Genomic DNA, 16,961 nt, shown 5'->3' on the forward strand with positions numbered 1-16,961 from the left:
TCTTCAAACAGGGCAATAAAAGAAATCACCTCGGGCCGTGCTGTTTGGGATCTGTTGCTGGAAGTACTTGTGTCAGATCCGGCGGATCATCTGTGCCTCTGCGTCCTGACAGGGAGGTTGCATTTGTTTGCCAGGGAAATACAGGGTGGTCATCGCATGAGGCCCTACCCATGATCCTCTCCAGGCAACCTTTTGTTTCTGCTTCCAGACATGGTAATGTGGCATTTGCAACAGGTGAGTCCTATAAGGTCAGGGCACAGTGTGACTGTCACACCCTGAGGTCCAAATACCATGTGATAGGGCAACAGCCCAGCCCCAAAAACCACCATGATCTTATTAACTGACCTTTTCCCTTCAGTGTTGATTTTATTTCCCTGGATTTTGAGTACAATTTAATTATATTTATTTGTTTGTTTTACTTTATTGTTTGAATTTAAAACATTTCCCATGCAGGATTTTAAGCAGATACTTGAAGTGCATCATTTTTCTTCACAAACCCATTACCTGGAAACCTCTCTCCTGTTTGTGTGACTCACTAATTGATCTGATTATCTTGCTCCAGCGGCTGCATGCTTCGGCACAAAAATTTAAAATAATTTATGATAAACAGCACAGAGAAGTCACACCGATTTTTCAGAATACAATATAGCACAGAAGGATGGATTCACAGATATCGATGGCAGTGGTCTCAGGTTTAAGAGACTAAGCAGCAAGCTGAGGGTAACTTCGGTGCATCCAAAGAAAGTTCTTAATACCATGATTTGTTGAATGCCACCAGGATTTATTGATATGAAAAAAGATGTGTACATACAAAGATGTAGGTTACAGTCACAGTTGTTTCTTTGTGCACATTAAAATCCATTATATCACTGAGCAAGAGTGTTCAACTGCTACATGTAACTGTGTGTTCAGCTGAAGAAGCCAGTTATTTACTGATTTATTCAATGATGTAAGATCATCGGCTTTGTGGCTTTGGAAGGTCTCTGTAACCTTAAAGCCCTCCAGCGAAACCAATGTCACTAGCTCTTGGTCTCAGTAACCGGCGGCTTCGCCCAGTTTCCTGGCATCAGACACGGCACAGATGCAGTCGTCCTCCATCTCCACAGCATTGACTACGTTGTAGAAACGGCTTAAACTTCTTTGTTTGTGTCCCAGAGCCTGCAGAGCCTTGATTAGATTCTGAAGGGCAAAGAGATAAAGAAACTCAGATGGAGCAAATATCAAGTGTTTATTTGAGCAAATGAATGTATTTAATGTATTACCTTATCAAAGTGGGGCTCAAACCCTACTAAATTTTGAGGGTTGACATAAACAATCGGAGCTTCGATTGCCTCCTTGAGGCTCTTTCCAAACCAAATGTGGTTCATGAGCGCCTGGAAGAGAAAACAGAATAATACATTGCAATCTGTCAAATGGGAAAGAGACGAGTACAAAATGGATTTTGGGCATGATGGTGAAGACAGAACTTGCTCTGACACCAGTGAGGGGCACTAGATGGCAGCAATTTATCCTAATGGCACTTAGTGTTATTGCCCTGGACACGCACCGAGACCATTCCTATCGTGATCATGTTCCCACCAGTCGATCCAATCACCAGCGTCTTTGACTTAGACTTCAGCACAGCGGGGGCCATACTGGATGGAGGGTGTTGCCCTGACAACACAACAAAAACCTTGATTGACAGAGCAGTCGGCTTTAATTCATACTCTTCAATGTGAGAAGAACAAGAAGAAAGTTATTCTCAGTGTCTTTGAATGATAAATCACAGTTTACATAACAGTTTTTATTTAACAATTTTCCTTTGTTCAGCAGCTGACACCAGCCAGAACTAAACAAAGGATATGATAAATGCTACCCTCAATATGCTAACATACTCACAATGAGAAATACTAACGGATGTTGAGAAGGTTTAATGTTTACCATTCATTATCTTAGTTTTGCATTTTATCATGCTAACATTTGCTTATTTGCGCTAAACACAAATTACAGCTGAGGCTGATGGGAATGTCATTCGCTTTACAGGTATTTGACAAATTGAAGTTCTGACATGTTGACAGCACTGGACAAACACGTCTGTCAAATAATTACCAAAGTTAGCCTCTTTTAAGTCACCCTCAGATGAATATAAATGACTAAATGTCAGAGAAATCCATTCACTCCATTCTTACCAGTGATATTAGCATAATTAGAAAGAGAATGGTATGCTTAAAAGCTGCCATAAGAAGTTATGTTGTTTGAGGACTTTTGATTGATATCCACACACAAAAACAAAAATCATCAGTTCTGATGTCTCAGATACAGTAAATCTCTCTCCACTCCTGCAGAGTAAACATACTATTTAAGTACCTCTGAGCAAGGTATTTAACCATGTACCAGTGGACAACTGAAGTCATAGGAATAAGGTTGTGTGGCCCACATATGTATTGTGGGCAAACACATGACACTAAGTTACTTGCACCTGAATCTGTTGTATTTCACCATCGGTTAAAGCAAAACTGAAAATGTGTGATGCTGATCTGGTTACCAGGAAAGATCGTCTCTTCTCTCCCACAGAAGTCAGACAGCTGGTTGTTGAGGATGACGCCAGTCCTCGGTGACATGACCTTGGAGCCGAATCTGTGAAGAAAATACCTTAAATGAACTGGATCTTGACATTATGACACTTGTTAAACAGATGCACTTCTAAAACTGCATTTCTCCCAACACTGTGCTTCCTGGTGTTTTGAAAAGTGAGATTCCTTTTTAAATTACCTTTGCAAAAACACTCATTCCTTAATCTCTTGAATCTTAATCCTCTGCTTTTAAGCCAACAGTGATTTCTCACTGTGAAGCACAACCCCTTTAATACTGACATGTGGTTGATGGTGCTGGTCACAGACACAGCAGATCCATCCTTAGCCATCACAGACAAATGCGTGGTGCCCATGTTGTCTAAATGCGGGGTGATGTTGTAATAGCGGCGAGCATGAGTCTGGTTGTCGTTGATCAAGCTCCGTATGTGGTTGGCAAAGCTTTCCTCTGTGATTGCCTTTGCCATCTGTGAAAAGTACAGAGCATTCAAAACTCATAAGAAAGAACACCCGTTTTAATAGGAAACAAAATACATTTGAAATCAGAACTCAATTTGAAAGGGAAATGTATCCCACACGTAACCCTGTCACTCCCAGTTCTTGCACTTACTCTCAAACATTAATCAGAATAATTAAGCCCATATGAAAAGAAAGTAATATTTGATGTAAATAGTTGCATTCTGGAGTTATGATTAACTGCTTACATTAAGAATTTAAGTTTGCCTCAAAATATCCAGTTACTGAGAAGGTTTTGAGGGTTTCAATGTAACTGATAGCAAAGTACTGATGAACTGATCAAGAATATCACTTGACTCAAAGTTACTTAGGCCAAACCATACCATGGATTTTTGTGACCTAACACCCGTCAACACCTGTACCTGCCACCACTTTAGGAGACTGGCATGCAACCAAACTTGATGCACACATGTTTAATCCATCACAATAACAACTCAAGGACGAGGTGTTTATCGGAAATATCTATAGCAAGACCAGTTATTTCACTCGTAAGATTCTCACATTGAAGTAGAAAGTAACTAAGTACATTTACTCAAGTATTGTTAGTACAATTTTTAACAGTAATGGTTATATTTTACACTTTTTTACACTGTCGCATTGCTACTTTTACTGAATTCAATTTTCTAAATAGTATCACCACTGGTTATAAGGCATGAATAGACTCGATTACTTGAAAATAACTTACTTTTTCTGAGCTGAAGCCTGGATCACGGATGTGTTTCTTTAATCCATTGGAAAACTTAAAAGCTTCAATAAGGCGATGATAAAGCAGTGTCTTTTGTTCCCCTATCAAAGCTGTTGAAGTCAAGTTGTATCCTGGAAATGAAAGCAATTGTTTAGTTTTCCCAGGTATATTCCACTTCCAATGATGTGCAGTATCTAGATGCTTCCCTTCCATGAAACCCTTATATTCTCCTCATTAAGAAAACAGCTCACATGCAACAAACAATGAAAGTGTTAATTTTGCATTTCTCTGTTCAACACATGAACAAGCTTTATTATGTGATTTGAAAGTGTGGAAGAGTGGCAGATCTGCCATCTGTGGACAGCAGGGACCTTTCATGACGTTAAGGATGAAGCTGAGGATGATGCCCCCTGCAGGGGGTGGCGGTATGTACATCTGGTACTCTCCAAAAGGAACAACCCATGCATCAGTCACTGTAACTCTGTACGAGGCCAAGTCCTGCACTGTGAGAGTTCCTCCTGTGCAAAAACAATAAAACAAAGGCAACTGAAAAAAATGCGTCACATATATTTAAGATTTGTAATGGATCCAAGAAGCTCACACTGGAGTCTGTAAGTCATCGCTGCCGTGCTTTACAGACCCAATTGATTTTTTTCATTTGTAATTTGATCATTGTGCTAGGCAGAGATAGAAAATGGTTTAAAAAAAAGAGAATGATGAAACCCGCCTGGCAATACCTGCCTCCTGTATATCATGGATTAAGTCCTCTGCTATTTTTCCAGTGTAAAAAGCCTCTGGCCCTTGGTTTGCAATCATCTCCAAGGTGTCGGCCAGTTTCTCAAACTTCACAATATCACCAGTCTTCATTAAGTTTCCATTCTTATCTGTATAAAAGTCTCTAAAGGACAAATACAAAGAAAGAAAATAGCAATTAAATATAGAAAGGTGAAATGTTCATTTTGTGCTTATCATATTTTTGAATCATTTTAGGGTGTTTTTTTGTACCGTAGTGGCTTGGTCTCGTTGGAATCAATGTATGAGATGTATCGACCCTGGATCAGAGGAATAGGAAAACCTTCCCTGGCCAGTTGGATGGTCGGCTGGAAGAGGGTGGCCCACGGCAACTTCCCATAAAGCTTGTGTGCCTGCTCGTAACCCCGAACTTCCCCTGGGACTCCGATCCATTGGCTCCCTGGATAGATGGATAGATAGGTATTACTCTGACCCTTTCAGCTTACAAAGTATCAAAGAACAGTTGTAGTCAGTTTTTAAGTTGTAAGCCTTTCAAACAAAATAGATGTGCCCTCTGGTGTTCTCACATTTAAAGCCAGATGGTAAAATATTTCACATACAAAAGCAATGATCAGAGATAATTCCTTAAATGTAATATCATTTTGTGCAGGATAACTTTTATTTTCAATCCTGCCATCTTACAAGCCCTCAGATGTATTGCATCTTTCCCTATGGAGGTGGCCTGTCCTCTAATTTGATCAACACTGAACTACACTGAACTAACTTACCTATAAACAATTAGTCAAAACTACAGTAGCATCACCTCAACCAGCTACAACAATAAAATGTTTTGCAAATTAATATATCAGAATTAACAACATAATAATGTAATATATACTAATACATCAGTCATAGGAAGCATGTGTTGTCTTTTTTCTTTGATACTTCTGTACTTTTACTTCAGTAGGGATTTGAATACTGTATTTAACCAGATGCCTTTGGCTGTTACAGGAAAAAGATCATTACTGTGTAGCTGTGTGCACGTGAGGTTATGTTAATTTAACTGACCAGTGGTACCTTAGATTAACACGCACGCACGCACGCACGCACGCACGCACGCACGCACGCACGCACGCACGCACGCACGCAGTAATGTTCTTTTCCTAGTAACTGCCCAAGGCATCTGGTTAAATACAGCCTTCAATCAGCAGGATCTAGTTTGCACCATGAGTGCAGGTGAAACCATTTACTTCCTTACCAATCTTAAATTACAAAAGCTATACCTTCAAACCTTCACTTCAGGTTCACACTTTTGACTTTTCTTAAAATATGCTATACCTTGCAAACATGCATAACAAATCAGAAACAACCTAAAAGCATGCCTTTACATGATCTACTTCCCCCCTTACTTGGACTAACCCAAAGATGTCACAGCTGACACCCTTCAGTGTATAAATAGAGGGAATGGCTGTGTGCCTTCTTCTTTATACTCTTAAACACAAGGTGGGTATGGTAAGTAACAAAAGATATGATTAACTAAGGAAATGCCACACTGAACCAATCAAGAAATATGGGGACAAGTGGTGAGTTTTCACCCACTTTGTCACAATCATCATCACTATAATATAATAATACTTTTTTTTTCCTCAATGTTAATAACCTCTTATTTTACTCTGATGTATGCCTAATGTTTAAAATGATTCATAATATTGCACCCCCTCCCGCCTATCCTGGTAGTGGCAGTGCCATTAGGATAAGAGAATACTCGGGTTGACTGGGGGCCGCACTTCAGAGAGACAGTCTTTGGTCAAGCTGCTTTCCTGTTTAAAGTAGTGGACAGGTGGAATTCTATACCCACAAACATTAGAGACTCTGGAGACTTTACAGTGTTTAAAAACAGCCTTAAAGGTCAAGTTACCACCAATGATTTGCACAGCATTTATTGTATTTATGATGCCGATTCTACTTATCTCACACTGATGGACTATTGTATTTTGTTTTATGTAGTGTCTTCATTGTTATGTGGTTGCTCAATTGTCTACCTGTCCTGGAAAAACTGATGCATATTAGATTCTAACTTACTCTGGTTCAATCACTTTTATTTGTGCACTGTTCCTGCAAATATAAACGATACAATTAGCAATTATTTTACTCTAAACAATGTTTTTTCCTTGTTTAATGTTGTATCAGAGTTCTTTCCCATCTACTTAGGTAGGCTCACAAGTATATGTTGCAACATGATTGATCGCTAGTTTAGAACTCCTGTTCAACTGTGTGTGCGTGGTCTTGGCTAAGAGCTCAGCCTGGGGCAGTTGCATTTATGTCATGATAGCTGGGCCCCCCAGTATGTATACAATCAGACATTTGCATGTCCAAGAAAGGACATCTTCAGCCCTAAACCTATCCTAAATCATTCATCGTTGTGTCCTTCTATGGTACATTGGGTTCTCTAGATGTGAACCATAAATAATTCCTTAAAGCAGAATATTAAGGCTTCTCCCGGCTTCCTCCAGCATGATCCAGAAGCCCAATATACCTGACGCAATAGTCGAAATGAGAAAAACAGGAAATGATCCCACTAAAAGCATCAGCAAGAGAGGAAAAAAAAATGAGATATTTGATGTGCTATGCCAGAGCGGTACCTGAAATTAGCTGAAAAGTCTTGGGACATGACTCCATCAGGCCAGGCTTAACATTCCCTGGCGCAGTCTCTCTGGAGTTGATGATTTTCACTTTGCCTTTTTGAAGAGGAGATATTATCAATTAACTTGTATCTCCACCACAGGACACGTTAGTTTTGCTGTATTAGCGGGTTGAATGAATGTGGCTGTTACCAGAGCTGTCCATCACGGTGAATATGGACCCTCCTCCGAGGCCCATGCTCTGTGGGTTTATGACGGAGGTGCACAGCAGCGCAGCAATGGCGCCATCTACCGCTGAGCCCCCTTTTCTAAGCATGTCCCTGAAAGATACATCACGTATTATTCATGGTAATGTATAAACATGTTATGCAGCGCATGTATCTTCCACGTAAGAGCATGGAGTGGTTTGCATATGCTGGTGTAAAGCACACACGGCTTTGTTTGTTCAATATGTTTATAGATTTGCATCTGATTCAAACAGGCACATTAGTTAGAATGAAATTGTTACCTCGGAACTCTGATCTTTACTATGCCAATATGAATAGAGAAGTGTTTGTTTTAGTAGGACTTCATGTTAGTCTTCTCAAAATATAAATATTATGTTATATTGTGCGTAATATTATGTCAACTTGTTCTGGTCAGTAAGGCGCTTATGAAGAGCACCTTGCTGACCAGAATAAGTAACAAAAGTGCAAATTGTCACTCACCGTCCAATCTTCGAACATGTCCCAGAGTCTGCAGCCACTGCAACGTTTGAGAAAGTGCCATCTGGACACTTGTGCCTCGAAAACACCACAATGCATACAATTACAGCAACCACGCAGAGCAGCATCAGTGCGCAACAGGAGAACACCCTCGCCTTTGACCTCGCCATGTTTGATATTGTCCAGTAACTCCGTGGAGATTCTTAAAAGTTCATCATGAACTTTAGAGCTTATCTCTCTGAAACTCTACAACTTTACTAACCAAAGAGACGCGCCTGGCTCCACCTCTCCGCCTGGGGCGCAGGAGGAGGAGAAGACAGTTGCTGAGACGATTGCACCCAGGGCAGCCTGGCTTGGCGGTTGTATGATGCTGAGAGTAGAGGACTGATGAAAAACTCGTTAGGTTGGCTTACAGTCCAAAAAGTCAGCGCAAACGTAGCTCCGCCTTATTACCTCGCAGTGATGTGTCGGGACAGGTCTTAATCGTTATCATGTTCTAGCCTGCAGTGTTTCCCATGAATTTAATAATGAACCAAATAAATGTCTACACTTCACTCAAGGTCTGGGGTCAATGGGGGGGGCACAACGTGTTGCATATATCTAGCATCTTCATTTTACTGATTGCGGTCAAGTGAGCCCACATCCGTCGAGTGAGCCGCCCGCATGAAAATAAATGACCGTCTATATCTGGTGTTACGGTATGGTGGTGTACGGTGGCTTGGATAGCACAACAACCAGCATTCAAACTAATAGATTTTCACAATATTCAAACGGCTATAAAAACAGATCCTTAGGTTTGTATATTAAAATTCCACTGCAGTCTTGTTCATTGGGACCTCTGCTATGTCCATGTGCATGGCCTTCAGATATTACTGTACAGTTTTGGAGAAAAGTGAATTCAAAGTCTGCTTGAATTTCATAATGATATTCATAATTCCCCAATATTCAAACAGCTACAAAAACAGATCCTTAGATTTGTATATTCAAATTCCACTGCAGTTTTGTTCAGGGGGACCTCTGCTATGCCCATTAAGAAGTAATATAATATTACGTAGACATTATCGAATTGATTGCCGAAATTGAGAATCTACACATTAAGCTTAATGGAAGTGGTTGTCTTTTTAATAATTTTGGACAAAGATACATTAATATTAATAGTTATATTGTTAGGGTTCAGCTTTGGCTGGGCCCAAGCGCAGACCCAGAGACGTCAAGGTAGGGTGACGGAATGGACTTTATTTACTAAACACAGGTGATTTGGGTATAGCAGGAGTTGAATGCATGTTGAGTGGTGAAGTGACATGAGCCGCGGCGGCTGGGCAGGAATGCAGGCACGGAATCCTGGGAACAGGAGTTAGTAACAGTCAAAAACAATGTAAAGCATAAGAGTAGTCTAAATCGTTGAGAGGCCCAGAGTCAACATACTAATTGAAATGGTGAAATAATCTGGCAACTGGAGAGATGGAAGCCAGGGGTATTTAACAGGAAGGATTTGATGATATGACAGGTGCTGAAGATGATGTGCAGGTGTGGAGATGAGCCCAGGTGCTGTAAGCCACGCCCACGGCACGCACAAACACACATGTAACAGAGACCAACAGGAGACACATGGAAAAAAACGGACTATATCTAAAAAGAGCCCCAAAACCACAAGAAACACTGTTTGTTGATTTATTTGCACAAAATGCATTTCCAATCACAGTTTTTGATCAGTTCTAGTTGTGTTTTGTTTATCTGCAGGCAGTCTGCATGGAACCACCTGTTACAAGCATCACACTGAATCTGAAAAAGGAAAAATTAAACAATTGAATTTGAGAAAGAGAGACTTTCATTAAAACATGAATTCACCCTAAACGCAAATAGCATATATATATTTGCAATTTTTCATTTTCTAAACAAATGTTTAATTTATTGTCATGTTCATCGCTTGTAAAATGTTATTTTGATTGACTGACAATCAACTATAGCACGGGTACTATTTGAATTTTACAGCTGCCATGGTACAAATGCAAATGAAATAGCAAGGCAGAGTACATGGACATATCCGAGTGGCTTAGATGGACAATAAATTCTCTTTGTCCTATGTTTTTTTTTTTTTTAATACACACATTCCTCGAATTTCTAAACAAAATAAACCATTTTGTTTGCATTGCCAAGATTAAAACAAGGGGTGTCCCAATGGCGGAGGGGTGAATCGCGATTATTGATATGACTCTGGATGGTGACTTTTGTTACATAACGTTCCAATTCTCTCTCTACCCCCTCATTTCCTGTCCACTGTCAATTAAATCTTCAAAATGCCAAAACTAAAAGTTAGATCCACAAAGCAAATGAATTAAAACAACACCTTACCCATTCAGTGACTGGAGGTCCCGGAGTGGGTGGCTTTTTTGCACACATGCCCATGCACATGGGCATAGCAGAGGTCCCCCTGAACAGTACTGCAGTGGAATTTCAATATACAAATCTAAGGATCTGTTTTTTATAGTTGTTTGAATATTGTGAAATTTAGCTGGTCCCCGTATTGAATAGAGGTGCATTCAGAATTGCAACTGAGGCTCACTCGGCGGATGTGGGCTCACTTGACCGCAGTTTGTAACTGCCAACGTGCACCAGATTGATGCGTTCAATTTGGCCTCCCTATATTATTTTTTTAATAAAAATCTTAAGTTGAATGCCCCCAATTTTGTCTCTATGTTTGCCAAATGCTTTAAATTCCTCCGAATTAGCAATGCCATGTTCTAAGCAGACCGGATGTCTTGCAGCAGATGATCGACCCTAAAAGACTTGAGACTTCACTTGGACTTGCAAATGATGACTTCAGCATCTCATGGCTCTCACTCTTTTCGCTGGCTCAGTGGGTGTATTCTCAAAAACAAATCATTCTTTGGTTAGTTTGTGCGAACTGAACTTGAGTCACGCTAAAGAGAACCTGCAGCAGCTCTTGGAAGTTAACCTTGCTCGTAACTGTACATGCATCATTACATGTAGGATCTTTGAATAATTTCTACTTGTAAATCAACTTGGCTCGTTCCTCTTTCAGTTGTTAAAACAAATAATGCTTTGTTTGCAATAGTAACATTGCTAGAGGGGAAAAGGGGGACTGAGTACAGGGCCTGAGGAGGGCCCACAAAGATAGTAGTAAAAGTACACTGTAACAAGTTTCTGTAGTTTTCACAGTAATATTACTGTATACTGGCCATATTCTTACTGTATAACTCCTATACAGCATGTTACTGTAGATCTGCAATGCATCATGGTCAAAATTCATTCCCGGGTGAATCTTACTGTAAAATAAATGTTGCTGTGACTCACAATACAGTAATTTTGAGCGGGAATACACCATAATTCATTTTAACATTATTTTCAACACAGACGTTAGGTTTAGCTGTCACTCAGACAGAGGGGAAGCGACATTGCATTTCCTCCGTTGTGTTACACAAAGATGACAGTAACTATAACGTCGTGTGCCGATGGACACTTATTCTCTCGACCACGGAGAGGAAGGAGAGGCTTCTCAACATTTTGGAGCAAGAGCTACAACATTTCTGACCAGAGTCCTCACTTCAACTTCAGCAAGGTAACGAAGCTCATTATTATTCCTTCAAATTTCCTTTTTGCCAGCAATTTGCAACTGTACATTACAGTACAATGACAGCAGTCTTTTCAAGTAAAGTCCCCGTGTAACGCTACGTGACTTTAAGAGGGAAGTAGAGACACTTTCCTGCACTAGTAAGCTAACGTTAGTGTTACTAATATTACCAAAATATAGTATTTGCACTTTATATTGTGATATAAATCATTTGGCTTAGTTGATGCATGGCATGTGTTTAGTGTAACGTGTACATTAATTAGAATTGTTTATCAGACATGAAAATCCCTCACCTTTCGGCGAAATTCGCCGTTTTGAAACCAAAATATGTCATCCACGTGAATGAATCACATAGATCTGAAGAGTTTTTGTTTTTGGGAGAGGGATGGGTCAACTGTCCGCCGTTTCTGAGATTGGAGTGGGACACGGAAAAAAAACTGAGGTCGTGATCATCTTAGCAATAGAAGATCTTTGACGTCGCGAGTCTTGGCCAATCAGCGTTAAGATGTCTACAGCGGCTTCATTTCCCTCCCACCAGTTTAATAATAGCAAGCTGGTCAGCTAGCTAACACGTTAGCTAACGTTGGAGAGACAGCGAGTGAGATTACTGGCAGCGGAGAGTCCGTGGCAGCGTGTGACGTCAGCCAGGAGAGCGGCGAGTCAGCGGCGCTGCAGTTCTACCTACCGACACCTGACCACATATAAGGAGAGGACAATGGAGATGTTATCCAACTTTTATTTTAATGAAAAAACCTAAATGAGTTTCCTCCGTAGGGTGGCCGGGCTACTGTTTATATTTAAGGGTTTAAGATCTACGTGAAGGAAGAAGTGTATCCTCCAGTTAATTATAATATATATATATATATATATATATATATATATATATATATATATATATATATATATATATATATATATAGTTATGCGGTTATAATCACTGTCACACAGAGAGAGGTGTGCATGTTCAGGTTTACTGGTGGAAACATTATTCAGTGTTCTAGACCAGGGATTCCCAAAGTGTGGTGCGCGCACCCCTAGGGGTGCGCGAGCTGCCTCTAGGGGGTGCGCGAGAGGAAAAATGTAATGGTGGTCTAATGGTGTAATAATTAATATTAAACATAATTTAAAAAAAATAAGTAGGATTTTTTAATTATAACAATTCCCTTTGTAAGATTTACATTTAATTACAGTTAAAAACGTACAATTTAATAAATAGATGCACTTCCGGTCCGGCCGCCAGACTGTCTTTTACTACACACTAGCTAGCCTAGCTTGTGCACCTAATGTCATTTCATTCATTCAGCAACATCCATGAAAATATGTTAAACTGGCTGAAATCGGGGAAGCTGTCAGGTGGGACATCTGAAGCTATCAGTAATAAAAGAGGAGAGGGACAGAGAGAGAGGGAGGAACCGGAGGCGAGAGAAACGGAGAGGTGCGTTTGGGAGAGACCGGGAGAAGAAATCGACCGGGAGTTGGAGAAAGAGGAGACGAGAATGAGCATCAGACTGGGAAAAAAAAAAGAGGAAATATGATGACAATTATCTGGGTCTGGGCTTCACTTGGATTGGCAATGCAGATTGCCCGAAGCCACAGTGCGTGTTGTGCAGAGAGGTTCTGGCTAACAGCTGTCTGAAGCCTCTTATTTGCGCCGCCACCTGAACACCAAGCATGCCAGTGAAAGTCAGAAGCCCCTCACATTTTTTAGATCAAAATTGGAAAAGTTACAAAACAGCCAAAAACAATTGCAGTCTCATTCATGTGTTGGGTCTACACCAGGGATTCCCAAAGTGTGGTGCGCGCACCCCTGGAGCCTCCTTTTTTTTATTTATATCTGTTTCTGAGCCTATGCATGTGCCACTCTTTGTTCTTTACGTGGCTTACTGTGTTTAAGTAAATAAATGTGAAATGCAATCTGCCTCTGAGCCTGTGCGTGTGTCCTCGCCATCCTTATTGCTCTTTAAAAGTGACGCCTTGTGTAACTGAAATTTATACAGCGGACTAAATCTAGTAACAAACGCCACGCGCGAGCAAACAGTTCTCGCATTGGTCCAATTTTATGCGGCTATAAATAGGCTCCGTTGCGGTTTTTTTTAAGGTGTGAGGGATTGGGGGTGCGTGAACCCGGTCGGGATGTAGAAGGGGGTGCGTGGCCTAAAAAGTTTGGGAACCGCTGTTCTAGACTAACAGTGACGTCTCCTCAAAGTAAAGTGGTATAACAGTATGACATAATATGGTCAAATAAAAAGGCTGGTACATTATACATATTAAGGCATATAAGTGTAATTTATGAAGTGAAATGTAGTAGTAGCAAAACAATATTCAGTATAGTATAGCAGTATTGCATATTGTAAGTATTAAGTCTACAAAATATATATACACACACTACCGTTCAAAAGTTTGGGGTCACTTAGAAATGTCCTTATTTTTCAGAGAAAAGCACTGTTTTTTTCAATGAACATGACATTAAATTTATCAGAAATACACTATACATTGTTAATGTGGTAAATGACTATTCTAGGTGGAAACGTCTGCTTTTTAATGAAATATCTACATAGGTGGATAGAGGCCATTTCCAGCAACTATCACTCAATGTTCTAATGGTACATTGTGTTTGCTCATCGCATAGAAGACTAATGGAGGATTAGAAAACCCTTGTGCAATTATGTTAGCACAACTTAAAACAGTTATGCTGGAGAGAGAAGCTTTACAACTGGCCTTCCTATGCATAGCATCACATGTGTGGGTTCCATTATGCTCTCAAAATGGCCAGAAAAAGAGAACTTTCATGTGAAACTCGCCAGTCTGTTCTTGTTCTTAGGGATGAAGGCTACTCCATGTGAGAAATTGCTGAACATTTGTCTGGGTGACCCCAAACTTTTGAAAGGTAGTGTATGTGTGTGTTATATATGTACACTTGGGTAAAAGAATAATTAAAACCCACAATGATCCCCCCCCCCCCCCCCCCCCCCCCCCCCCCTCCCCGCTGGTGTCACCTTTTTCACCCCTCATGACTTTGCAGGTCTGACTGTAAATGTTAGACCCATTGACAGGCTGGTATGAAATGGCTTGCATAATACTTAGTAAGAATGCCATAATTTTTTGACTCATGGCTGAAATTAAGTTTCTCCAGCTCAGATATTACCTAGAGGGGTAATATCCTTCTCACCTTTTTCACCCCTGACCCGTTTGTGTGTGTGTGTGTGTGTGTGTGTGTGTGTGTGTGTGTGTGTGTGTGTGTGTGTGTGTGTGTGTGTGTGTGTGTGTGTGTGTGTGTGTGTTCAAGGGAGTTGTCGGCAAACCCTTGAACTGTACATTATTGTACACACAGTACTGCCTCGAGTACCTTATTGCTTTTATAATACGGGTACCTGCGACTTTATAAATAGTAATAGTAAGCTCCCTTTCAGCACAAAATAGTTGTAGCCACCAAAACTTGTGTATCGCATTTCAGCAACAGAGAAAATAGTCCCGTACGTGTCCCGTACATACTCGTACGGGACGCACATACGGGACTATAAAACTGACTGACAGGTCGGTTGGAAGCAGGTGGAGGATGACACGCAGCCACCGATGTAAAGAAGTGCTCTTGCTGCTTCTGTCCGTCTTTTCTCCGTCATTTTTCTCCTCCATGATGTTTAGAGAACTTGCCTCGCGTCGGGAAATGACCGACGTAATTATCTCTCACTAGAAATTATCACGATTTTGTGGTCAAACCCTTTTCATTCCTCACCTCATTTTAGGGAGGAAGTGACGTTGTGTTGTCGTTCGTTATGCTAGTGTGGGGGATGCTACGTGAGCTTGTTAGCTGTTCCGTTTGAGCTAACGTTACTGTTAGCGAAGAGCCCCGTTGCAATACTGTGAACACTCAAGCAATACACCTGCAAGTTAAGGAAAACAACGTCTGCGAGTCGTTACTGCGGACGTTACAATATCAAAGTTTACACGAACATATTTGGTAACTGTCAAGCTTGAAATGACAGCTAAAAGGTCGCGCAATTTAAATCTACCTGTTATTTTTAAGTGCGCACTGATATAGAACGCTCTAAATGTAAACAGGCTGTACAGTACTTTATGGCTGAATAAACTACACCTCGTGACTCACTCTCCAAAACCAATCAGAATGCTTGATTTGATCGACCCGTATTATAATAACTAATAATCAACATGAACCCACATCTAAAGTATGTGGCATCGCTATTGTGTAATCAAAGTTGCTGCAGTACTTGTTCCGAGGTTTCATACTCCAGGTCAAGAATGTAACGCTGCAGAGTTTTGGCTATGAGCAGCAATGAGAGAAGTGTATGCTCTCCGGGATTGTTGTCTGCAGTTGGATTGATCCTTCTCTGAAAAATTGTTGACCATGTTGTCGTGTTATGTGTAATCAACTATTACTATCAAAATACTGCTCTACAGTATAGCTAATGTGAGCGCAACTCAGACACGTTGCAATGCATCTTGGGAAATGATGTCTGCCGTTGTATCAAATTGTAGTCGATGGGCAACCATGAGGCATACGGAAGAGGGAGGCTCTCAAATGAGTCAAGTCCGCCAGAGAGTACCAGAGCCATACCGGGTAGGAGGCAATTTTGCCTTCGAAATAAAATAATTGCCCACGGTAAACTTTGAACGGCTTTGAGCAGTGCTGCCACTAATTATTATTTTCATTGTCTATTAATCTGCCATTTCTTAATTAATCGATTTCATCGTTTTGTCTATTTGTTAGAAAATAGTACAAAATGGCCAGAGCCCAAGTTGTATTCAAATTGCTTCTTTCATCAAACCAACAGTCAGGTAAATATCTTAAACATATACCTATGACAAAATAAATCATCCAATCATTAAAAAATAATTTAGGCTGGCAGGCAGCAGTGTTTTTTTTTCATTTTGCTTAGGATATTACTTAAAATCATTCAAATATAATGAATAATTGATTAATCAATGAATAACCAACCATTTCTGCGCTGGTATTGGAGATTGTTAACATTGTACTATTACTACAATTTACGGCAGATAGTTATAAATTAATCGAGTGAGTTTCACACTACGGCTCATTACTAGTTGGTCCGGTTAGTCCGTCCATGCCACACTGATTATTTGGCTCCAAATCACAGAACGCTCCTCACTGAGACATTTATTCGGAAAGGGCTGACCGGAAACACATTATTCTTCACTTTTTTTGTAACGCTCGGTGGCTTCCCTGGTGGAGCCTCAGTATTTACAACAATATTGTCTGAAGCCTATCTGGCGCTGCTGTCCATCACAGACAGGCAAGGAGTCAACGCGTCGTGGGACAGCTTTCTTATTTTCCCCTTCGCGTGCGATGGGTGTCGGTTCCAGTTAAGACTTCTTTTGTTCGTTTTGGAGATATTTCCTATAATGTTGGCGAGTGATATCTGTCTACCTTGTGCACTGCAGTGGTGCGCAGCTTCGCCCGGAGAAACACCTGTGCGCCTCTCCTCTCCACTGGCAATAATGCATGTTGAGTAGGTATGGATGCTAACCTGTGCACGAAACAAC

At 40.6% G+C, this 16,961-nt stretch overlaps 1 protein-coding gene across 1 annotated transcript; it reads right to left on the minus strand.

Annotated features, from left to right (window-relative positions):
* Nucleotides 1–766: 766 nt before the first annotated feature.
* Nucleotides 767–8,019, minus strand: ggt5a (gamma-glutamyltransferase 5a; the record flags this gene model as incomplete). The annotated part of the gene is made up of 12 exons (XM_079221657.1): nucleotides 767–1,179; nucleotides 1,263–1,373; nucleotides 1,547–1,653; nucleotides 2,525–2,616; nucleotides 2,853–3,037; nucleotides 3,772–3,902; nucleotides 4,143–4,289; nucleotides 4,509–4,669; nucleotides 4,777–4,963; nucleotides 7,146–7,241; nucleotides 7,338–7,465; nucleotides 7,853–8,019. 12 exons carry the CDS (start codon nucleotides 8,017–8,019, stop codon nucleotides 1,033–1,035), a joined length of 1,659 nt encoding a protein of 552 aa, XP_079077783.1. The 3' UTR covers nucleotides 767–1,032.
* Nucleotides 8,020–16,961: the final 8,942 nt, after the last annotated feature.

Source organism: Taurulus bubalis (genome assembly GCF_910589615.1).
Source record: "Taurulus bubalis genome assembly, chromosome: 8".
Classification (NCBI taxonomy): domain Eukaryota; kingdom Metazoa; phylum Chordata; class Actinopteri; order Perciformes; family Cottidae; genus Taurulus; species Taurulus bubalis.